At 45.6% G+C, this 26,230-nt stretch overlaps 1 protein-coding gene across 1 annotated transcript in view; it reads left to right on the forward strand.

Moving 5' to 3' along the window:
- Positions 1-25,468, forward strand: part of LOC137675760 (potassium/sodium hyperpolarization-activated cyclic nucleotide-gated channel 1-like) — a 379,966-nt gene extending 354,498 nt beyond the window's left edge. Inside the window, exons 7-8 of the mRNA XM_068421975.1 lie at positions 22,094-22,258; positions 24,672-25,468. Coding sequence (XP_068278076.1) covers positions 22,094-22,258; positions 24,672-25,468 — 962 coding nt within the window. The remainder of the gene's footprint in view (positions 1-22,093; positions 22,259-24,671) is intronic.
- The last annotated feature ends 762 nt before the right edge of the window (positions 25,469-26,230 follow it).

The following is a 26,230-nucleotide window of genomic DNA, read 5'->3' on the forward strand; positions in this document are numbered from 1 at the left end:
ACCAATGGCTAGAGAAGTGGGTACTGATAGGAGTCTTGCAAGGGGTGCAGAGCCCCTCACTCTCTGTTGGCGACTCCTGCAAAGTGTAAGGAAAAGGTATCCCTTTAGGGATGATGTCATATACCATCCAGGCAAGTGGACAGCCATTGAGAGAAAAGTTAAGAATCTCAAGGAATTAGCTGTGCGGGAGCTGCTTTTTGCTGACCTAGATGACCTGCAGACGCCACTACATCCAGATGCACTCAAAGTTACTGGACCCATGTGTCGCAAGTGGGTACAGACTGCACCGCTGTCTTATGGCAACTTATTAGAGTTATTTAGCTGGGCGGATGCTGATGCACCAAGTGGGCAACACAGATAATCGGATGCGGCAATATTCAGACACTCTCGTTTCTTCCACACGGGCCAGCGTCTCCACTGTGTAAAAACCATCTAATGAATCCACAGAAATGCTCGGTAAGGTGGTGGACAAATTGTCCCAGATGGAGGACAGACCCTGCTCCCCACCTGCAGCGAAGAATGTCTCCGCTATCAGGAGACAGCGTTCCCCTGCAAGACCTACTCGTGAGAGACTGTATACATCACGAGGCACCCTGTGGTTTTTCCTGCGCGACCATGGAGAAGACATGAGAAAATAGAATGGAAAAACTACCTCGGCTTTGCAGAAACGCGCTTGTGAGCTACAACGTGAACCGACTAGGAACGGGGCTTCTTCCAGGAGATTTGTTGCTCCAGTTTCCCATGGGAAGCTCTCCAGACAGCATAGATGGGCTTCTGATCCCTATTTACCAGATGTGAATAATGGGGATCAAATCTACGTGACATGATCGAACCGAGATGTCGATAACGAACACAATGTTCAGGATTAGAGGGGCCCTGCCTCCAGCCAGGTGGAGGATAGGGACAACTGTGTTTTTTGGACTGTGTGGGTTCCATGGCCTGGCACATCAGAAATACAGCAGCATAAGTCTCTAGTGGGCACTGGTGCACAATGCACCATAATACCATCAAACTATAAAGGGGTAGAATCAATTTGTATCTCTGGCATGACAGGGGGCTCCCAAAAGCTGACTGTATTGGAAGCTGAAGTGAATCTGACTGGGACTGAGTGGCAGATGCACCCTATTGTGACTGGCCCAGATGCCCCATGCATTCTTGGCCTAGATTACCTGAGAAGAGGGTATTTCAAGGACCTGAGGGGGTACCGGTGGGCATTTGGTGTAGTGGCTGTGGAGATGGAAGAAATTTAACAGCTGTCTACCCTGCCTGGTCTATCAGAGGGCCCTTCTATTGTGGGGCTGCTGAGGGTTGAGGATCAAAAGGTGCCTATTGCTACTAGAACGGTCCACCGATGACAATATCGGACTAACAGAGACTCACTGATCCCTATCCATGAGCTGATCCATCAATTGGAGAACCAAGGTGTGATCAGCAAAATGCGCTCCCCCTTCAACAGTCCTATATGGCCAGTGTGAAAGTCTAATGGGGCAGGGATACTAACTGTGGACTACCGTGGCCTGAATGAAGTAACACCACTGCTGAGTACTGCTGTGCTGGACATGTTAGAACTCCATTATGAACTGGAGTCAAAGGCAGACAAGTGGTATGCCACGATTGACATCGCTACTGCATTTTTCTCTATTTCTTTGGCAGTGGAGTGTAGGCAACAGTTTGCTTTCACCTGGAGGAGCATCCAGTACACCTGGAATCAACTGCCCCAGGGGTGGAAACATAGTCCCACCATTTGCCATGGACTGGTCCAGACTGCACTGGAGAAGGGTGGAGCTCTGGAACACCTGCAATATATTGATGCCATCATTGTATGGGGTAATACAGCAGGAGAAGCTTTTGAGAAAGGGGAAAAAGTCATTTGAATCCTTCTAGAAGCTGGTTTTGCCATCAAATCTGGAAAGGTCAAGGGACCTGCAAAAGAGATCCAGTTTTTAGGGATCAAGTGGCAAGATGGCTGCTGTCAGATCCCAATGGATGTGATCAACAAAATAACAGCCACATCTCTGCCAACTAACAAAAAGGAGACACAAGCTTTCCTAGGTATAGTAGGCTTCTGGAGGATGCACATTCCCCATTACAGTCAGATTGTGAGCCCTCTCTATGAAGTAACTCTAAAGAAGAATGACTTTAAATGGGGCCCTGAGCAACAACAGGCTTTTGAGCAAATTAAACAAGAGATAGTCCATGCAGTGGCTCTTGGAACAGTCCGGATGGGACCAGATGTAAAGAATGTCCTCTATACCCCAGCAGGGGAGAATGGTCCTACCTGGAGCCTCTGGCAAAAGGCACTGGCGGAGACTCGAGGTCGACCCCTGGGGTTTTGGAGTTGGGGATACAGAGGATCAGAGGACCGTTATACTCAAACTGAAAAAGAGATACTGGCAGCCTATGAAGGCATTCGAGCTGCCTCAGAAGTAATTGGCACCAAGGCACAGCTCCTCCTGGCACCCAGATTGCCAGTGTTGAATTGGATGTTTAAAGGGCAGACCCCTTCTACACATCATGCAACTGATGCTACATGGAGTAAGTGGGTTGCATTGATTACTCAGCAGGCCTGAACAGGGAAACTTAATCGCCCAGCATTTCTGGAAGTAATCATGGACTGGTTTGAAAGCAAAGATTTTGGAATGGTGCCAGAGGAGGAGGTCATGTGCGCTGAAGAGGCCCCACTATACAATAGAGTATCCAAGAATGAGAAGCATCATGCCTTGTTCACGGATGGATCTTGCCACATTGTAGGCAAGCAGCGAAAGTGGAAAGCTGCTGTCTGGAGTCCCACGTGATGAGTGGCAGAAGCAGCTGAAGGAGATGGTGAGTTGAGTCAGTTTGCAGAAGTAAAAGCCATCCAGCTGGCTGTAGACATTGCTGAGTGAGAAAAATGGCCAGTACTCTACCTGTATACTGACTCATGCATGGTAGCAAATGCCCTGTGGGGATGACTGAAGCACTGGAAGAAAAACAACTGGCAGCACAGAGGCAAACCCATCTGGGCAGCTGAATTATGGCAGGATATTGCTACCTGATTAGAGAAGCTGGTTGTGAAGGTACATCTTGTAGATGCTCACGTACCAAAGAGCAGAGCCACTGAGGAACAACAAAACAACCAGCAGGTAGATCAAGCTGCTAAGATCTAAGTGGCTTAAGTAGAGCTGGACTGGCAGCATAAAGGCAAACTATTTTTAGCCTGGTGGGCCCATAATACATTGGGCTGTCAAGGCAGAGATGCAACATATAGATGGGCCTGTGATCAAGGGGTGGATTTGACCATGGACACCATTGCACAGGTCATCCACAAATGTGAAACGTGCTGCAATTAAACAAGCCGAAAGACTAAACCCCCTGTGGTATGGAGGACGATGGCTGAAATAGAAGTATGGAGAGGCCTGGCAGATTGATTACATCTCACTTCCACAAACCTGGCAAGGCAAGGGCTATGTGCTCACAATGGTGGAAGCAAGTACCGGCTGGTTGGAAACATATCCTGTGCCTCATGCCACTGCCCGTAACACTACTTTGGGCCTTGAAAAGCAAATTTTGTGGTGACATGGCACTCCATAAAGAATAGAGTCAGACAAGGGGACTCATTTCCTAAATAGCCTCATAGACACCTGGGCTAAAGGGCATGGTATTGAAGGGGTATATCACATCCCCTATCATGTACCAGCTGCCAGGAAAGTTGAACAATGTAATGGACTGTTGAAGACTACCCTGAAAGCAATGGGTGATGGGACTTTCAAAAATTGGGATGAACACTTAGCAAAGGCCACCTGGTTAGTTAATCCCAGGGGATCTATCAACCGGGCTGGTCCTGCTCAATTCGAGCAGTTGCGCACTGTAGAGGGGGATAAATTCCCTGTAGTTCATGTGAGAAATATTTTGGGGAAAACAGTTTGGATTACTCCTGCTTTGAGCAAAGGCAAATCTATGCATGGAATTGCTTTTGCTCAAGGACCTGGGTGCACCTGGTGGATGATGCAGGAGGATGGGGAAGTAAAATGTATACCCCAAGGAGATTTGATTCTGGGTGAGAATAGCCAGTAACTGTATGATGCTAAGTGTCATTTATTATAGTAAGAATCACCCCAGATCCTGAACATGGGATGCAGCAGATACATGCACTGCAAGATCAAGATGCGATACGCTGTCCTGCTGTGCCCAACTTCAACAGTCCATAACACCATATGGAGGCCTGGTCCTGAGCTCCTAACTGAGTGGATCCCATACCAACATGTTTTCCTGCCCTGAGAAATATTCTGAGAAATGGAACCCACGTATTTGGACTGAATTGATTCAATGGACTAAAGAGAGTATCTGTATGGATGTGTATTTATGTTGAGGGATGAGGAAAAATGGTAGTGACTTGATGTAAATGATATAGAATAAGGGGTGGAATCCTGTCCTGGTTTCACTGGGATTTGGTTTCAGCTTGTGGCTAGCCATGGTGATCAAGGCCCTCAGCAGTTAAATCTGGGGCAGCTGACCTTGGCTGGCCCACAGGTGTGTTCTATATCATTGACATCTAGCTCACTATAAAAGAGAGGGTTTGCTGATAAGAGCTGGGGGTTTTTCCTGATTTCTTTGCCTCTCCTCTGTTTTTGCTGTCTGTTTGTTGTCGCCATTCCTGGAGCAACTTGCCAGTGATTTGTGGATGAGTATATTTTTTGTCTGTTTTGTGTTGTCATTTATATTCATTTTCTCCATTTCATTAAATCTGGTTAACTTTATCCCACAAGTCTCCCTCTCTTTTTCCCAATTCCCTTCCTTATTTGAGGAAGGGATTTTTGGTGAGAGAAATACTGCTATCCTTTAGCCCTGGGTGCGGGCTAAACAAAGACAGGGTGTTGGTCTATAGCCAGCTGAATATGAGCCAGCAGTGTACCCAGGTGGCCAAGAAGGCCAACAGCATCCTGGCTTGTATCAAGAATTGTGTGGCCAGCAGGACTAGGGAAGTGATCGTCCCCCTGTACTCAGCACTGGTGAGGCCGCACCTTGAATACTGTGTTCGGTTTTGGGCTCCTCACTACAAGAAAGACATTGAGGTGCTGGAGTGAGTCCAAAGAAGAGCAACGAAGCTGGTGAAGGGTCTAGAGCACAAGCCTTATGAGGAGTGGCTGACGGAACTGGGGTTGTTTAGTCTGGAGAAAAGGAGGCTGAGGGGAGACCTTATCGCTCTCTACCACTACCTGAAAGGAGGTTGTAGTGTTTTGGGTGTCGGTCTCTTTTCCCAAGTAACAAGTGATTGGAGAAGAGGAAATGGCCTCAAGTTGTGCCAGGGGAGGTTTAGATTGGATATCAGGAAAAATTTCTTCACTGAAAGGGTTATCAAACAGTGGAACAGGCTGCCCAGGGTAGTAGTTGAGTCACCATCCCTGGAGGTATTTAAAGACATGTATATGTGGTACTTAGGGACATGGTGTAGTGGTGGACTCGGCAGTGCTAGGTTAACGGTTGGACTCGATGATCTTAAAGGTCCTTTCCAACCAATGTAATTCTATGATTCTTTGATTCTATATGATAATAATTGTATTAATTTTCTACATATTACTATATACCGTCCTAAGCTAAGTAATATGTTCCGTGGAGACAGGACCAGTTTGATATCTTTTAATAAACCAGCTAACTATTTGACTCGACTGTTTCCTTTATCAGCACAGTTTATCTGGTTTTGGACACATTTTGTCTTCAAGGCAAGTTTATATTGGTATTTTGGTTTTTGAAGTTTGTCAGTCTCTAGTCAAATGTTAATGTGACATAGTAAGTTGAGTAATTACATCTGGAGTATAATTTATATGGAAAATGAACTGACAGTTAATGGATAGGTGCCACACTGTCAGCTAAGCTGTACTGCTTCCCACAGCAAAACCAGTTTTTCATAGGTCTATATAAATTTGAAACAGGAAATTATTGCTAGGGTAGCCAGTCCATGTACCAATCCAGCAAAGTCTAAGCAAGCAATGCAACATCACAAATGATGCTAGAGGTGAACTGCTCCCACATCCCCAGTTATTTTTTTTTTTAAGAAAAAAATGTATAGGAATTACATAGCAACAGGAGTGGGGGAAAATTAGCACCTACAGTGGCATATTGATATAGTCGAGTGATCTCAGTTGGTACCAAAACTGTGGCCTTTACAAAAAGCCTACTAATCCTAATTCTTTAAGAGTCATACTATAGGTTGTGTCATTTACCTTTACTCATTCAGGCTTTCCCAAAATTAGTCTTCCTTAGTGCTGTCTTTCAGGTATGTAGAATTTGCTATCTAGGGTGCTTTGTCACACTAATGCAATAATAAAATATGATCTACATATCTCCTGCTTTACAAGGCACAGATATGGGCAAGCTTCTTCAGAAATTCATGGTGTTAGAAAAACTGAACATGGTGCTCCTACTGAAATACTGCCATGTATGTGCACAACTGATATATTGTTGATCAGTTTTGATTATTATAACCTTCAGAACAGGCTTAGCTTCAAACTTTTATTATTGTAGGTTTTAGTTCAATGTCTTGACAGAAAAAAGTATATGGTATTTGAGCCCTTTTCAATGTTCTTTTGAGGGTGCATTGTTCTGTGGGAAAGATCTTATGCTAGAAGAACACAAATTGTTATTTTCACAGATAAAGTAATTGCATTTGTATTAAATATGGACTATAAGAATAAATTAATGTTTTTAGCATTGTTTAGTGCTTTCAAATAGTCATTTTTCATTAGTGCAGTGATTGATATCTGTTTCAGAATGTTCTAGGGAACAGTTGTCCAATAAAGTAAAACTTGCATTGAGTTTAATTACATGTCCACTGTAGCCTAATACATAATTATTAATTGGAACTGAAGACACTTATGTTTTGAAAGGAAAGATAAAGTATTTGACACTTTGAAAGTGTCAGCATGAAGGCAATGCACCATGCCAACCACAGATGGGAATATTAGGGAGCAATATGCTGCCACCACTTTATTAGCATAAAAAGAAAGAACCTTGTTTGTCTAAGCTGTTTGAAAACTGTCTGTGTCCTTTGTGTTTCACTGCACACTCCTGTGCTATTTTTTGTATTTCATAGTCCATTTAAATCAATTGAATGTCAAGGAGAGCATAAGTGTTGAGGGCACCTGGTATACTTGATGCCATTAAGACTCATTTTCATTACTTTGTTCTCTTCATGAAATCTATTTCTTATTTGTTAAAAAAAATAATTACTTTGATTTATTTAAAAGAACAGAAGTGTTTGATGGGAAAGCATTTTGGCATTCTCTATTCTTGCTCTCCAGTCCAAGTAAATGAGATTTCATAGAATGGTTTGGGTTGGAAGGGAACCTAAAGATCATCTAGTTCCAACCCCCCTGCCATGGGCAGGGACACCTTTCCATGAGACTAGGTTGCTCAAAATGCCATCCAACCAGTCCTTAAACACTTCCAGGGAGGGGGCATCCACAGCTTCTCTGGGCAACTTGTTCCAGTGTCTCACCACCCTCACAGTAAAGAATTTCTTCCTAATGCCTACTCTGAATCCACTGTCTTTCAGTTTAAAACCATTCCCCCTCGTCCTGTCCCTACTTGCCCTTGTAAAAAGTACCCCTCCAGCTTTCCTGTAGGCCCCCTTCAGGTAATGGAAGGCTGCTAGGAGGTATTGCTGGAACTTTCTCTTCTCCAGGCTGAACAGCCCCAACTCCCTCAGCCTGTCTTCATAGGAGAGGTGCTCCAGCCCTCTGATCATCTTTGTGGCCCTCCTCTGGACGTACTCCAACAGGTCCATGTCCTTCTTATGTTGGGGGCTCCAGAGCTGGAGGGCACACTCAATCCCACTGTCCATGTCGCTGATAAAGATGTTAAACAGGACCGGTCCCAATACCAGCCCTATGGAATGCCACTCGTCACTGGTGTCCACTTGGACATAGAGCCATTGACTGCAACTCTTTGAGTGCAACCATCCAGCCAGTTCCTTATCCACTGAGTGGTCCATCTGTCAAGTCCATGTCTCTCCAATTTAGAGACAAGGATGTCATGTGGGACAGTGTCAAATGCTTTGCACAAGTCCAGGTAGATGACATCAGTTGCTCTTCCCCATCCACCAGTGCTATAACCCTGTCATAGAAGGTGTGATTTGCCCTTATTGAAGCCATGTTGGCTGTCACCAATGTTTTATTATGCTTGAGAGTTTGTTCCAAACAAATAGCTAATAGATAAAATGAACTTCAATGCAGAAGAGATACCATTAACAAGCACATTAGTCTTGTGACCAGAGTACAAATGATACTATTGATACATATAACAAAGCAGTATAGATGATGTATCAGTGACTATAATACAACTCTAATCAGTCAAGAAACATTGCTGAAAATGCATTTTATGGGTGTTCATCACATGGTACTTTTTCTGTTAGAAGGATGTTGTTCATCTTTTGAATGAGACCATTCAACTGGAGCTGAGAACTTGAAGCTTTCCCTGCTTCCTGAGCAGTCAGGCTCCACAGTGGCACTCTCTGATCAGTTTCTAGGCTCTGTAACATTTCTCATATCTTTTCTGACCCATCCTTTATTGTCATACCTAGCTAGAAGACTATTATGGTTATTAAGAGCCTTCCAAAAAGATGCTCTTCAACCATAAGTCGTGGGCTGACAGGGTTTACAGCATATGATGTATAATTAACACAGTGATTCTTTCCATTCTCCTTACTTGACAAGAATAATGGAGGGGGAAAGGAGGAGGGGGAAAGGAGGAGGGGGAAAGGAGGAGGGGGAAAGGAGGAGGGGGAAAGGAGGAGGGGGAAAGGAGGAGGGGGAAAGGAGGAGGGGGAAAGGAGGAGGGGGAAAGGAGGAGGGGGAAAGGAGGAGGGGGAAAGGAGGAGGGGGAAAGGAGGAGGGGGAAAAAAATTTTTTGCCAATAGATGGGGTCAGCACAGACACACACCAGGTTCAAAAGATAAGCTTACTTTTACTTTAGTTTAAAGCAGCAATAGAATAGTAAGGGAAATAATACAGCAAGAACAAAACAAAGCAAGGTAACGCACCTAATAATTACTACATAGAGTTAAGCATAGTGATTAAGAAAGATTCATCACCAAGTGCCTTAATACTTTACCATCATCCAGATCTGCAGTTGCTGGGGAGCCCCAGTTGCAGTGAGGATTTGGAGAGCCTTTCCAGGCAATTGGGAGGTCCTACGCAGTGCGTCCACTCATAGGTGAGGTCTCCAAAGTCACTGTAAGAGGGTCCAGCTTTTATAGTATTGAATAAACAAGCTTACATAACTTCAAATGCAGAAAAGTATGGTTTCACTCTGTTAGATGCCACCCAAAGCCTGGCCAGGGCTCAAGGAGGAACTAAGGGAGTGTCTTTATCTATTTGGTTCTGACTACATGTTCCCAGACAGCCCGGACACCTGGTTTCATGGCCTTGACAGCCTGCCTCTAAGCAACGAAAGACAGATACACTCTCATGATTTTTCATTTTCACTAATATTTATATTTTACTTAAGCTACATCTTTCATTAATGATCATGGATGTTTCACTAATGATCAGATACTAATATTATCTAACATGTCGTTGGAGGTTCATCTAGAGGCCAACTTTGGTTCAGGGCCTATTGCTCAGGCCTCAGCACTTCACCTGTCCAGGTCTTGCTGAATGGCAGCACAGCCTTCTGGTGTACTGGCCACTCCTCCCAGTTTTGTGTCATCAGCAAACTTGCTGAGGGTATACTCAGTCCCTTGATGAATAAGTTGAACAAGACTGGACCCAGTACTGACCCCTGGGGAACACCACTAGCTACAGGCCTCCAACTAGACTCAGCACCACTGATTGCAACCCTCTGAGCTCTGCCATTCAGCCAGTTCTCAATCCACCTCACTGTCCACTCCTCTAACTCACACTTACCCTGAGTTTCCCTATGAAGATGTTACAGGAGACAGTGTCAAACGCCTTGCTGAAGTCAAGGTAGACAACATCCACTGCTCTCCCCTCATCTACCCAGCTGGTCATCCAATCATAGAAGGCCATCAGATTGGTCAAGCATGATTTCCCCTTAATGAATCCATGTTGACTACTCCTGATAACTTTCATTTCCTCCACATGCTTAGAGATGGCATCCAGGATGAGCTGTTCCATCACCTTTCCAGGGATGGAGGTGAGGCTGACTGGCCTGTAGTTTCCTGGGTCCTCCTTCTTGTCCTTTTTGCAGGCTGGAGTGACATTGACCTTCCTTCAGTCCTCAGGAATCACAATAAGGAAAAGAAGCAAGGAAAGCAGGAAGAGCACCCCTTCTTCCCACCAAACCCTCTCTTTTATAGTGAGCTTGATGTTAATGATATAGAACACACCTGTGGGCCAGCCAGGGTCAGCTGCCCTGCATTTAACTGCTAATGGCCTTGATCACCATGTCTGGCCACAAACTGAAACCAAATCCCAATGAAACCAGGACAGGATTCCACCCCTTATTCTATATCATTTACATCAAGTCACTACTGATTTCCCCCTCCCTCAACATAAATGCACATCCACATATACACACAGATACTCTCTCCAGTCCCTGGGCCATTTTTTCCAAGAAGTCCATTGAATCAATTCAGTCCAAATCCATGGGTTCCATTTCTCAGAATATTTCTCAGGGCAGGAAAACACGTTGGTATGGGATCCACTCAGTTAGGAGCTCAGGACCAGGCCTCCATATGGTGTTATGGACTGTTGAAGTTGGGCACAGCAGGATGGTGTATTGCATCTTGATCTTGCAGTGCATGTATCTGCTGCATCCCATGTATCTGCTGCAGTCCATGTTCAGGGTCTGCAGTGATTCTCACTAAAAGAAATGACCTTTAGCATCATACACTTCCTGGCTATTCCCACCCAGAATTAAATCTCCTTGGGGTACACATTTAACTTCCCCATTCTTCTGCATCATCCACCAGGTGCACCCAGGTCCTTGAGCAAAAGCAATTCCACAAATGGGTATGCCTTTACTCAAGGCAGGAGTAATCCAAACTGTTTTCCCCAAAATATTTCTTTATCCCCCTCTACAGTGCGCAACAGTTCGGATTGAGCAGGACCAGCCCGGTTGATAGATCCCCTGGGATTAACTAACCAGGTGGCCTTTGTTAAGTGTTCATCCCAATTTTTGAAAGTCCCATTACCCATTGCTTTCAGGGTAGTCTTCAACAGTCCATTACATTGTTCAACTTTCCTGGCAGCTGGTACATGATAGGGGATGTGATATACCCCTTCAATACCATGCCCTTTAGCCCAGGTGTCTATGAGGCTATTTAGGAAATGAGTCCCCTTGTCTGACTCGATTCTTTCCGGAGTGCCATGTCACCACAAAATCTGCTTTTCAAGGCCCAAAGTAGTGTTACGGGCAGTGGCATGAGGCACAGGATATGTTTCCAACCAGCCGGTACTTGCTTCCACCATTGTGAGCACGTAGCACTTGCTTTGGCGGGTTCGTGGAAGTGAGATGTAATCAATCTGCCAGGCCTCTCCATACCACAGGGGTTAGTCGTTTAGCTTGTTTAATTGCAGCACGTTTCACATTTGTGGATGACCTGTGCAATGGTGTCCATGGTCAAATCCACCCCTCGGTCACGGGCCCATCTGTATGTAGCATCTCTGCCTTGATGTCCTGATGTATTATGGGCCCACCAAGCTAAAAATAACTCACCTTTATGCTGCCAGTCCAGGTCTACTTGGGACACTTTAATCCTAGCAGCTTGATCTACCTGCTGGTTGTTTTATTGTTCCTCAGTGGCTTGACTCTTGGGGACATGAGCATCTACAAGACGTACCTTCACAACCATCCATGAGCCAGTATAGAGGTAGAGTACTGGCCATTTTTCTCGCTCAGCAATGTCTAGAGCCAGCTGGGGCGTGGCACGTCAGTTCACACCAGGCATTTCGCCGTAGTAGTAGGAGGGCAGGCGAAGAAGGTGCCAAGGAGCTGTGAACCAGGGGTGTCACCAGGAGGTATTTACCAGCTCAGTGAAAGAACAATGGTCTCCACCCGGCAGAAGAAGACCAAAATGGATGTGGGAACCCAGACAGAGCTCCCACGGAAGGAGGCAATGGTGCAGGTCGCAGACTGCAGGGATTGCCACAGTGTCTCCCTGGTGACAGGGGGCTGTGTGCGCTGTGAGCAGGTAGATGATCTGCCTGGCCAACCAGCACAGCTGTAAGGCCATGTTGAAAGGCTTCAAGCAGAAGTTAAAAGGCTTAGGAGCATTCGGGAGGCTGAAATGGAGATAGATTGGTGGAGCCAGGCTCTGCCCTCCCTGCAACAAAAAGGGGAGCACCTGCCAGAGAGCTCCCAGGATCGAGGGGCCCCTGTACTCTGCCCCTCTCAGGTGAAAAACAATAACCTAAATGAAAGGAGCGAGTGGAGGCAAGTTTATGGCTGTGGCAAAAGGCGAGTGCCCTCCTTGCCTACCTCGCCTCCCCAGGTGCCTCTGAGAAATAGATATGAGGCCCATTCAGAGAGCTTTAAACTAGATTCGAAGGGGGATGGGGGTGTAGCTGGGCTTGCACCACTGGGGCAATGCGCTAGTATTGATGTAGACCAGGAGGCCTCCCATCCCCCTAGGGTGAAATCGGTGTGCTTAGCTCACTCCCTGAAATGCCTGTACACCAATGCACGCAGCATGGGGAATAAACAGGAGGAGTTAGAAATCCATGTTCAGTCGGGGGGTTATGATCTAGTGGCAATTACAGAGACTTAGTGGGACAACTCGCATGACTGGAATGTGGTCATGGATGGCTATGTCCTGCTCAGGAAAGACAGGCCACTAAGGAGAGGTGGTGGAGTTGCTCTTTATGTGAGTGAGCAGCTAGAATGTATTGAGTTCTATCCAAGGGCAGACCATGAGCAAGTTGAGAGTTTGTGGGTACGAATTAAGGGGCAAGCTGGCATGGGTGATGTTGCCGCTTGTCTGCAGCAAGCTCCCTTCGGTTGCTGGCTGGCCTGAGGCTATCCGCACCCCAGGGCCATTGAGCACTGACACCAATGTGAGGATGCAACAAATGGCGTTTATTTAACTGCGCAACAGCCTTATATAGTCGTCTTGTCCCATACGAACTCGCACGATACTTGCACATCCTGCTCCTTTCGCCACGCCTACCTTCCGTTACAGCCCGAGATTTTCCGGTCGCCGTACCCTAATCTACCTACATTTCCCCCTCCCCATGCTTCAAGTCATGCGAAGTAAAGCGTATCGCTGATTCTGGAGCCTTGCGTCAAAGCGTAAGCGTAGCAGGCAGATACAACATCCCGAGCCCAGGTTCTCCAGTAAGATTCCCCTGCAACTCCTGAGATGCAAAGCAAAAGCAAGCTAATCATGATCGCATTGTTCAAAGCTTTTGTTTCACTCAGCAACGGTCGCCGTTCCTCATCTTTCTTGGCGCCCCGCCGCTTTACCAGACTCTCTGTACTGTCATGACTCCTCACGTCTGAAGGTCGAGGCTGGTGCTGTTTCGGCTTCCCCCACAGGTACTCCTGCAAAACATAAAGCTCGGACAGCGTACATATTACTTCGGGTTAGGATTTTGTTTTAAATCAGGGCGCAAACAGCGTGTAGGGACCCACTGTATAACATCATCCCGTTTGATGGCGGCATACCCCCTCCCATGATGTAGCAGCTCCCAACCTGTTTCCCACTCCGCTGTCCCAGGGAACCGAACCTTGACTGGGGGGCCCACTTCTGGCACCCCTGGACCCCAATGTCGCTCAATTGGGGCATGCTCTTGGTCTCCCCGGGCAAAATGATTTAAAGAATAAAGAGGGCGATGTAAAATGTGAGATTGGTAGTTGACAGGAATTACGTCTGGGAATCCTTCCCCCTCCCCAAGAATCTTAATTCTGTGTTTTAGCGTCTGATTAGCGCGCTCTACAATGGCCTGCCCGGTAGAATTATACGGAATGCCGTGTTTGAGCGTGATACCCCACCGCTGACACCACTGACGTGTGGTATGAGCAATAAAACAGGGGCCATTATCAGTTTTGATCTCGACAGGTAGGCCTAGCCAAGCAATTGCAAGATTCCAATGTAGCTGAATGGAGCGTGCTGTTTGTTTCCGATGCGGGGTGGCCACAATCATCATACTGTAAGTGTCCACGCGCCTCTATATTAGTTCTGATTGGCTTATGCTAAAAAGCTATATCTTGCAGGTGCAGCATTCTTTCTTATTTTTCAACTTCCCCCATATCTTGTTGGTCTCATAGCCAAGGCCCTTGTTCTGTATTATGACTGGCTAGTTCATCACCACCCCGTTACCACCCCCTGGACATGCCTGGACATAGCTCGTTCAGTAGCTTGTTCCCACCATTGTCCCGTGGGAACCCCACAATTCCCCCTTTTTGTTTTTGAACGATCTATGTCCTATCTCGTCCTTTTTGTTTTTGTTTCTTACTCAAACCCGGTTCCCTGTGTCTCGCAGAGCCCAGTCAGAGAATCCCAGCCTTGGTTACCCATAAATCCTGCTCTCTGTTGTTGTGCCAAAAAGGCTGTATTGACCATTCGTTGCACAGTTTTCTGCAAACATGCAAACAAACAGGGTAACACAAGTAGGATAATGCCTATTATAAACATTCCCATAAGCAGACTCTATCTACAAAACATGCAGTTTACTTCAGAACATACTGTTATTCTCTATTATTCTAGCTGAAAGGAAAATTACTGACAGGAAAGCTGATTCTGTTTAAATGTAACACAGATCAGGCCTTTTAGAGCCTACTCTGAGGCCTACTCTTGCTAAACCATTGCTAAACCATCCGGTATAAATTTCCCCCTTTGGAAGTAGTTAGATTTATTATCTCACTACTTCCATATACTATTCTCAATGATTGCCTCAACACAACCCACGCAGATCCCTATGATAACTATAATCACAACTATATAAACTATTCCCTCTAATACTGTGGCTAATCATCCTTTTAGAGACAATCCACCGTACTCCTGCGCCTGTAGAGACAGAAGCATAACCTCGACCCATTAGTAATAGTTCCCCTGGTCCCAACCATTCGTTAGTACCTGGTTCCCTATACCACACTTTGCCTTTGTTTTTCACATAGCTTGCTCCCTGTCAAACTGCCTCCCAATATATTACAATTGGGGGTCGCTCCTTATCTCCTGCTAAAGTTAAATGGTTAAGTACATAAACAGCTTTTGCAAGTCTCTCGGAAGGTTCAGTTTCCTCTCCCCCTTTTTGTTTTTGCAGAAGCTGTTTCAATGTACTATGAGCACGTTCCACAATCGCCTGACCCATAGGCGAATGAGGAATCCCGGTGACATATGTAATACCCCATAGTTGACAAAATTGATGAAAAATCTGTGAACAGTATGCTGGTCCATTATCAGTCTTAAGTTGTTGTTTTAGGATGAAAAGGTGGAAAAACCCATTCTATGATTTGCTGTTTAATGTCCGGCACCTGCACAGTCATTGCAGTAGAATTCGTAAGGTCAGAAACCGAAGAGTCCACTCGAGCATTGCCTTCTGCAATAAACCCAGGCAAATTAGTATGATTTCTTACATATAAAACATAAAACAATGCAGTTCGGATTTGAATTTCTTGCCACAGAGCTCGCAGCAATTCAAAAACACACTGATTACATATATGCTTTATAACAGATCTATCCAATTGCTTTACAATGCCAGCTACATATGTTGAATCAGTAATCAAATTAAAGGGAATGGGAAAATTCTGAAATATTTTTAATACAGCTCGTAATTCTACCACCTGAGGTGAACCCTTTTGTTGTACTACCATAGATTCCCACTTGCCATCAGAATACCAGACAAGGCCCGCCTTGCCTGTGTTCCCAGATCCATCCGTAAAAATGGTAATTCCATCCACAGGAGTGTCTGCGCACCACACTCCTGTGGCAATTGGAAGTTCCGCACTCAATTTTATAACAGGATGGGAGGGCAAGTGGTAAACAACCTGTCCCGAGAAATTCTCCATAGCTGTTTGCAAAGCAAAGCTATTAGCCATACACCACTCAAAATATTGAGCTGCAATTGGAACGGTTAGTGATGCAGGATCTCTGGCCACAAGCTCCCGACATCGCATCCGTCCTTTGATGAATAATCTGTGCCAATAGCTCTGTAACGAATCTGATCATTCTGAATTCCATTGACCAATTATTGCATACGGAATTTGCCTATCAAACAAAGTGATAATTTGTATTTCCTGATTCAAATCAATACGATGTACAAATTTGGAATGTAGCCTGCTTTCTATTTCTGTAATCAGTTGCTGTACCTCTGCAGTAGTGTGTCGTGGTGCTGTTAAAGTTGTGTCCCCTGCTAACAATTGGAATAGAGACTGCAATTGTGACGACGTAAGCCCCAAGTACGGCCGCAGCCATAACTTGAGCCTTATGTTCCACAGTACCCACTTTTGCACATGCCTTTATCATAGCATTCAAATCTGTTTTTCCAGGTAAAGCTTCAATGATCTTTTGACAATCAGCATTAGCATTATCCCTGTTTGCCACAGGTCCAAGGCTTGGCAGCCGCACAGATTAACCCCGCGTGGAAACACCAGTCCTGCGCTCCCTGCGGTTCGGGCTGCGAGTTAACTGCTTAGGCCTGGAACTGGTTGGGAAGATTCATTTGTGTCAGCATACGGTTCCCCCCCCCGCGTTCTTTCTCCAGTTTCCCTGTATTCTGCAGCTGGTTGTTATCAGCTGACCTTGAGCATTATACTGAGACCTGCACAGCTTCACAAAATGCCCTAGCTTCCCACAGCAATGACACATCAAAACAGAGTTATCTCTCCCACTCAGCTTCAACTTCTTAAGGCAGTTTTTCTTAAAGTGACCTTCCTGTTCACATGTATAACAACGATGAACTACCTTAACTGCCGCCGCAAAAGTTTTTGCTAAATGCTCCATCTGAAATGTGGTGGTTCCTACTTTCTCACAAGCATCCATTAGCTCAGTTAAGGTGGGGTTACAATTTGCCATCCCTGCAACAACTTTCCTGCAGTCCTCACCTGTGTTGTCCTTCACTAACTATAGTGGTAATGCTTCTTTTACAATTTTCCCAATCTAACAGTTGCCAAATATTTCTTCCCTCAGGACCCGCACCCACAATCACCGGATATGCTTGTGGAATTATAACTCCTTCTAATAACGCATCTCGAATGACCCCTTTCCATTTCACTCCTCCCTCACCTCCCCCCCCTTCCCCTGTATACGCGGGCGGACGCTGACCCTCTCCCTCACCTCCCACATTACCAGATGGACGCAAACCTCCCCCCCCGCCCTGATCTAAAGGTGGAGTAGGGAGTTGTAAAGAAGGTTGAGGTGGCCCTAATACTTGTCCCGAACACAGACGGGGGGTTTTGGGGGAGATATAGTCACGTGTCCCGAGGCGTTGGCTGAACGATGCTGCTGCAATTCCGTCTTTAATTCTTCCAGTCGTCTACCAAGCTCTGTCATGTCAAGCTCGTGTCCATTTCATGATGGTAACAGTCCTTTAAGTCCTTGTGACTCTGGTACTGCTGACTCCGTAAATGGCGAATCCGGTAAAGGTGGATATGAAGCAGGTTTACCCTCCTTGTCCTCCTGCTCAGCCTCATCCGTAGAGAGATCAATGAGAGGAGCGGTTTTCGGAGGGGGTTTCTGCCAAGTCTCCTGTTCAGCGTCTGAATCAATTAGTTCAAATCGAGTTTGTGTTTTAGGGCGCACTACCGGTTCTAATGGATCTGTATCTATTTTTCTCGCTCCCCGCTCCTCAGCTTTTTTCGGAGCCGTCCGTATCGACGGTGATAAAGGAGCTGCCACCGGTACAGCCACCGGGGCCGTGGGAGGTGTTGGTCCCGCAAACAGTGAGGGGGTAGTAGGCGCTTGCGGTCCTAAAGCCATAAAAGCTGTATGTGTGACTTCTCTCTCTGCTTTTATTCCTTTTAACGCTTCGCTAACCAGCCTCCATGTAGCAGACAATTTAAAGGCTTCCTTATCACCACTTGACACCGCATTCCAGAGAGAGTCACCAATCTTCTCCCATAAAGGCACTTCAAAGACATCATTAAAGGTTGTAAAATGTCCTTTATCTTTTGCCCAGAACAGCAACTGCTTTAACGCAGCTTCATCGTATTTAATTCCTCTCTCAGAGAGTATATGTTGGAGGAGTTTCACCACTGCCACTTCTGTCTTGGTCAGGGTAGACCCCATGTAAACACATCCGAGTGGCATCCCATGTTGCCCAGTCCTCCCGCGCAGCCCGTAGCAGCCACAAGATAACTCCCCATGTTTTTAATTCTTTGGCAGAACCCGCTGCCATAGCTCGCTCCGTGAGCTTCATCGAGCACCGCTCCCAGGTATTCAGCTGTAAACAATCAGCCAGTCCTGCCACCGCCCCCTCAATAACCAGACGGTCCACACACTGGGCTACGTCTTTCGATTTCACAGAAATCTTAAATTCCCCGCCCAGTAACAAAATCACCTTTATCAAGGTTTCCATGGTTCGTGAACCCACTCCGACCGCCCGCGGCCCGCCAGCACAGCAATCAGATTGGGGTCACCATTTGTTGCCGCTTGTCTGCGGCAAGCTCCGTTCGGTTGCTGGCTGGCCTGAGGCTATCCGCACCCCAGGGCCATTGAGCACTGACACCAATGTGAGGATGCAACAAATGGCGTTTATTTAACTGCGCAACAGCCTTATATAGTCATCTTGTCCCGTACGAACTCGCACAATACTTGCACATCCTGCTCCTTTTGCCACGCCTACCTTCCGTTACAGCCCAAGATTTTCCGGTCGCCATACCCTAATCTACCTACAGGGTGATACTGTTGTGGGTGTCTATTACAGGCCAGCAGATCAGGATGAGGAGGTTGATAAGGCCTTCTACAGGCTGATAGCAGTCTCACAATTACAGGCCCTGGTTGTCATGGGGGATTTCAACTACCCTGATATTTGCTGGAAGGCCTACTCAGCCAGCCATCCTCAGTCCAGGAAGTTCCTCCAGTGCATTGATGATAACTTCCTGATGCAAATGGTGGATGAGCCAACTAGGAGAGGAGCGTTGCTGGATCTTGTTCTCACTAACAAGGAGGGTTTGGTTGAAGCAGTGAAGGTTGAGGGCAGCCTTGGTTGTAGTGACCATGAGATGGTGGAGTTCAGGATCTCATGTGGCAGGAACAGAATAGCTAGCAGAATCACAACCCTGGACTTCAGGAGGGCCAACTTTGGCCTTTTCAAGCAATTGCTAGGGGAAATCCCATGGGACAGGGTACTAGAAGGTAAGGGGGCCCAAGATAGTTGGTTAGCATTCAAGGACTGCTTCTTCCAAGCTCAAGATCAGAGCATCCCAACAGGTAGGAAGTCAAGAAAGCATACCAGGAGACCTGCATGGTTAAACAGGGAACTGCTGGGCAAACTCAAGTGGAAGAAGAGAGTGTACAGATCATGGAAGGAGGGGCGGTCCACTTGGGAGGAATATCACAGAATCACACAGAATGTTAGGGATTCCTAAAAACTGGATCCGTTTTGCACGTCCCTTGACCTTAGCGCATTTGATAACAAAACCAGCTTCTAGAAGGATTTGAATTACTTTTCTCCCTATTCTCCAAAACATCTCCTGCTGTATTACCCCATACAATGATGTCATCAATGTGCTGCAGGTGTTCCAGAACTCCACCCTTCTCCAGTGCAGTCTGAACCAGTCATAGTCCCCAAATGATAGGACTATGTTTCCACCCCTGGGGCAGTCAATTCGAGGTGTACTGGATGCCCCTCCACGTGAAAGCAAAATGTTGCCTACACTCCACTGCCAAAGGAATGGAGAAAAACGCATTTGCAATGTCAATCATGGCATACCACTTGGCTGCCTTTGAATCCAGTTCATAATGGAGTTCTAACATGTCTGGTACAGCAACACTCCGTGGTGGTGTTACTTCATTCAGGCCACGGTAGTCCACAGTTAGTCTCCATTCCCCATTAGACTTTCACACTGGCTGTATGGGACTGTTGAAGGGGGAGCATGTTTTGCTTATCACTCCTTGGTTCTCCAGTTGACAGATCAGCTCATGGATGGGGATCAGTGAGTCTCTGTTAGTATACAGTCACCGGTGGACTGTTGTAGTAGCAATGGGCCCCTTTTGCTCCTCGACCCTCAGCAGCCCCACAATAGAAGGGCCCTCTGATAGACCAGGCAGGGTAGACAGCTGTTTCATTTCTTCCATCTCCACAGCCACTACACCAAACACCCACTGGTACCCCCTCAGGTCCTTGAAATACCCTCTTCTCAAGTAATCTAGGCCAAGAATGCATGGGGCATCTGGGCCAGTCACAATAGGGGGCATCTGCCACTCAGTCCCAGTCAGACTCACTTCAGCTTCCAAGACAGTCAGCTTTTGGGAGCCCCCTGTCATGCCAGAGATACAAATGGATTCTGTCCCTTGATAGTTCGACAGTATTATGGTGCATTGTGCTGACAGAGAGTGAGGGGCTCTGCACCACTTGCAAGACCCCTATCAATACCCACTTCTCTAGCCATTGGTCCCAGCTGCTTGGCTTCACTACCCTCTAACTCAAATCCATTGGCTCCCTTATCCCAGCACCAGAGCTGCCAAGTAACAAGTTACTCACCTTCATGATGGCGGTCATCTCTACCTATATCTCGCAGCTCACTCAGGGATAGGGATTGAGTGGTCACCTCTGGCTTGGCCTCCTGTGATGTCCCTGGTAGGACATCATGACCTGCTTTTTTTTTTTTTTTTTGTGGTTTTCATCTTCTGTACAGGGATGACCAATACCAACACTGATTGAATCCCTAGGTTAGCCACATTACCCATCACCAAGAGCTGATTAGCTGCAGCTCTTGTTGTCAAGGTCTGGGTCATTGCAGCAAGTACTTCCTGGAGTTGAGTAATCACAGTGCCCAGGGCAGATATCTGAATAGCCTGTGGGGTAGCCGGGGTGCCTGCTGTAGGGACTGTCAGTGTCTGAGTATCTGCCATTCCAGTTGTGGCTGCCAGGGCAGCTGCAGGGTCTGTTATAGTGGTAGCAACAGCTGTGCTGTATCTGCCTTTATACTGATGTTGAAGCAAGAGCAAGAACTAGAAGTCATTCAAAAGGCCTGACAGTATGAGCATAGTGTTCAAAACATCCCACAGGCATTCAAAATTTTCAAAAGCCAGTGAGATCAGCTTCGAGGAGAAAAAAAAAACATACATGTCACTCCTTCCCACTCCTTAGAAATCAGAAAGGGGCACAGTTCAAAACAAATTTATAATACCATAAAGCAATGCCAAACCACACAGCAAAGTGATACCTTGTCCATGCCCAGAAGTCATAAATCACACAAAACCAGTAACAAACAACGGCAAAATGACACATTTGATTAGCCATCCCAAAAACAACTGTAAAGCCAAACCCCAGAGAACACCCAGCAGCCCTGCTACCAACACAATGAATGCTCATACTAAAAAAAAAACAGTCAAATCCATGAAAACTTCAACTCTCTGAGACTGTTAAACCAAAAGTCTATGGTTCTCCCAGGTGATCTATTTACATTGGGCACCAAATAAACTGTCTTTGTTTAGCCCACACCAGGGCTAAACAATAGCAGTTTTTCCTCTCACCCAAGGTCCCTTCCCCAACTGAGGAAGGAAATTGGGAAAAAGAGAGGGAGACTTGTAGGTTGAAGTTAAGCAGATTTAATGAAATGAAGAAATCAATATAAATCACAACATAAAACAGACAGAACTATACTTATCTACAGATCACTCACAAGTTGTTTTAAAAATCACACTAAGAAAGAGGAAGAATGAAAGAAAAGACCAAACCCTCTCTTTTATAGTGAGCTTGATGTCAATGATATAGAATACACCTGTGGGCCAGCCAGGGTCAGCTGCCCTGGATTTAACTGCTGAGGGCCTTGATCACCGTGGCTGGCCACAAACTGAAACCAAATCCCAATGAAACCAGGACACAAAAATAGAATCAAACACCTTCAGAATTGTTCCTGCAACCTTACATGAACAGCAATAGAAAAATTGCTGCTTATTACTGTTAGCACTAAGTCACTTCCTAGCTTTTAAGTTTCACGTGGTTCGCTAACTTCTTTGTTTCCTGTGTGTGTTGAATTTTTCTCTCCCCAGAGATTTGCCTTTTGACCAAGGGCCGTCGAACTGCCAGTGTACGAGCAGACACGTACTGTCGCCTGTATTCCCTCTCAGTGGACAACTTCAATGAGGTTTTGGAAGAGTACCCCATGATGAGAAGGGCCTTTGAAACGGTGGCAATTGATAGACTTGACAGGATAGGTATTATTTTTTTTCCATATTTGGAATTCTTAAAACCTTTCTACCTTTTCTTTTCCTTGATTTGAAGGATAAAATGCCCAGATTAAATCCTTCTTAAAAGTTTTATTTCTGTTACACTGCAGTAAATGTTCTGTTGAACTATGAATAAGATGTGTCCAGACAAGAAATTTTGCAAGCTCACTTTTAAACAATAAAAACCTTTGAATTTTAGAAAGCTCTCATAGTCCTCTCAGGATTATTTTGTATACTTTAATTATCAATAGTATTATTTATTAATCCAGTATATTTCTTTTGCTGCCCTCAACACTCATGGGGTTTATTGCAGTTTCATGAGCAGTAGATGACATTTTCCTACATAAATAGTTTACAGATTACATCTATAATGATGGGGAGAGCTGAAGTCTCTCAGCATTCACAAAACCCATGTTTGTTGAAGTGAATTAATCCTTTGCAGCAGGGGCTCTCATTTTCCTGACAACATGGGCACTGCTAGCATTGATGGCTGCATACTGGCGTTACTGAGATCTGCTTGCAATCAGAAAAGCAGGCCAACGATATCCAAGTGAAAGGCAGACTGATATGGCAGATTATCAAAACAGGGTGTGTTATGTCTGCTGTTGTGCATCCAGACATTCTGGACCTCTCTAATAGGACATACTAGATAAAATATATGGTCTTTGGTTGGGACAAGTGCATTCTGATCATCATTATTGACACTGGTTTTAAAATGCAGCTATGCATAAAAAATTGTTTATCCTGATTTGGATGAAAAATTGTTTTCTTTAATATAGCAAGAGTAAAGAAATTAAATACATGTATACAGGTTTCAAATATTTGATAGGCCTGTTTTAGTATTTTGCAGATTGTGAACACTCAGTACATTAATTTATGTTTTCAAGGCTTTTCAAACTCCTATAATTTGGCTCTCAAGACTCTCTGGAAATGTAGTCCAACTCAAAGTAACATGTGCTTAAATAATATTAGTAGTAAAGTCCAGTCTGCTCTTAGAGTAGTAACCCCATCTGGAGTGCTGTGTTTACAATATGAAATCTACACAGGACAAAAGATAAAATATGAACTGTTTTATTGAAAAAAAAGAAACAATTGAGTGCAATTGTGTTCCTGTGCATCTGATGACACAGAATAGTATCTACATCTTGCAGACACTGAGAATCATCAAGCAAACATCAGGACACAGTGTACAGCAGTCTTTATTGTGCAAGCCATGAGTTCATATTAATTCACAAATATTTAAAAAGATGATTTCTTGCAAGCTACTGGACACTGGTTACTAATGTCTAATAGTTAGTTCCAGGGAATGTGCTAAATGTCAGATATATTTATAACTTATATAACATTTAGTGGAAATTAGAACCATTTTGCAATGAGAGAGAAAGACGTTATACACAGAATCACAGAATCACAGAATGTTAGGGATTAGAAGGGACCTCGAAAGATCATCTAGTCCAATCCCCCTGCCGGAGCAGGATTACCTAGACCATATCACACAGGAACACGTCCAGGCGGGTTTTGAATGTCTCCAGAGAAGGAGACTCCACAACCTCTCTGGGCAGCCTGTTCCAGTGTTCGGTTACCCTCACCGTAAAGAAGTTTTTTCTCATATTTATGTGGAACCTCCTGTGTTCCAGCTTGCACCCATTGCCCCTTGTCCTGTCAAGGGATGTCACTGAGAAGAGCCTGGCTCCATCCTCATGACACTTGCCCTTTACATATTTATAAACATTAATGAGGTCACCCCTCAGTCTCCTCTTCTCCAAGCTAAAGAGACCCAGCTCCCTCAGCCTCTCCTCATAAGGGAGATGTTCCACCCCCTTAATCATCTTCGTGGCTCTGCGCTGGACTCTCTCTAGCAGTTCCCTGTCCTTCTTGAACTGAGGGGCCCAGAACTGGACACAATATTCCAGATGCAGAGTCTGGTGGCTTTTTCCACCCTGTTTTTCAGTGAATTACCATGGTTGGATTTTCAGAATAATTGTAGTAATAGCAATGCACTACAAGTGAAGAGGCACAGAAAGTTCATGTGTCTTTGAGCACAACAATGTTATGAAAACCTGCCCTGCTGGTGCAGAGAGAGGGGGGAACTAGGTGTGCATGGAAGCCAGCTGTCAGGAGCTGTGTTCCAGCGTGAGTTGCTGTGGCAGTGCCTGGAGAGGCTTAGCACCACTCCACCGCAAGGGATGAACTCTTCAGTCCCTGGCTTCTAGAGAGATCGGTGTGGCACAGCCTATCACAGTGGGCTCACTGCTGAGCTGTGGCCGGTGCTCAGCCTGGTGTTTGCTCAGGCTTTTACAATATCGATATAGCCCTCAGTGATGGGGGTTGAAATGCAAAGTCAGAGTGGGGACCTGCCCCTGCGTGTCAGGCTTGCTAACTCTTCTGCCTCTCTGTAAAGGGAAGAAGAACTCAATCCTCCTGAAGAAGTTCCAGAAGGACCTCAACACCGGGGTTTTCAACAACCAGGAGAATGAGATCTTGAAGCAGATCGTGAAGCATGACAGAGAGATGGTACAGACCATCGCCCCAGTGAGCTTGCAGCAGATGCCCACGCTGAACTCCAGCACCTCCACTGCCACCTCATCATTGTGCATCAGGACGCAGTCCCCTCCCGTTTACACCATGAGCAGCCTTTCTCATGGCAACCTGCACTCCACCTCACCCAGCACACAGACGCCCCAGCAAGCCATCATACTCTCGCCCTGCTCCTACACCACTGCCATCTGCAGCCCACCCGTACAGAGCCCTCTGGCTGGCCGAACTTTCCAGTACGTCTCGCCGACTGCCTCACAGCTCTCCCTCATGCCCCAGCAGCTGCCTGGTACCGCGCAGAAGAACGAGGTCCACAAGAGCACCCAGGCCCTCCACAACACCAACCTGACCCAGGAGGTGCGGCCCCTCTCTGCCTCTCAGCCTTCCCTGCCCCACGAGATCTCCACCCTGATCTCCAGGCCTCATCCCACCGTGGGGGAGTCCCTTGCCTCCCTCCCACAGCCCACCCCTGGCCCCAGCATGCCCCCAGCCAGCCGGGCCACTGTCCCCCAGCGTGTCTCACTCTTCCGACAGATGTCCTCGGGAGCCATCCCCCTGAACCAGGGGGCCATGCCGCCCGCAGCCCTTCTGCAAAGAGATTCTTCCACAGTCTTAAGCAAAGAGCCCGAGGGAGACAAACTGCGGTTCACATCAAACTTGTGATCCCTGGTAACTGTGAGCAACAGACTTGTAACAAACTGAGAACCATCCCTGGAACTGTTTTAGCCTATTTCCTAATGTACCTCAGCAGTCTATTATGAGAAAAAATACTTTAGACAGCTTTGCCCTACATAACAAATGTAAAAATTTTATATATATATATAAAAAAAAGGGAATTAAAAAAACTTGTTTGAATTCATGTCTTCCTTTCTTGCAGTCATTAAAGAAGTCTAAATTCAGCTGTAATATTATTTATTTTTAACGTGTTGACTTTAAAATCAGTCTGACAGATTTCCCTGTTTATGAGGTTTGCTATTTTCATGGGAAAATTGTCAACACAATAACAAATGTCAAACAAGTATATTAAGAAAATAAAAATCAATGTAACTAAAACATAGCACTGAGTGATATTCTGAAACCTTCATTATCTCATTTATTACATACACATTGTTAATTTCTCATGAAGAATTCAGTTATTATTTCCCATTGCATTTCACATTTTAGCACTTTCCATTCAGAATTAGATTGGAAAACAAATAAATTGCAAACACCTGCAGTCAAAAGGCTGGTACTAGCACTCCTCTGGATAGTTTGTAACCTCACAACATGTCAACCATTCTGTTGTTTCAGAAAACTGGGTGGACTTCAATCTTCACATTGCTAAAGACTTTTACAAAGACTATAAATATTGCCATTGTAAATAACTTTTTAGACCCAAACAAAAATAGCTGCTGTGTGATGTACCATTACAAGGTCTTTGTTTAG

The sequence above is a fragment of the Nyctibius grandis genome, chromosome W (genome assembly GCF_013368605.1).
Source record: "Nyctibius grandis isolate bNycGra1 chromosome W, bNycGra1.pri, whole genome shotgun sequence".
In the NCBI taxonomy this organism is placed as follows: domain Eukaryota; kingdom Metazoa; phylum Chordata; class Aves; order Nyctibiiformes; family Nyctibiidae; genus Nyctibius; species Nyctibius grandis.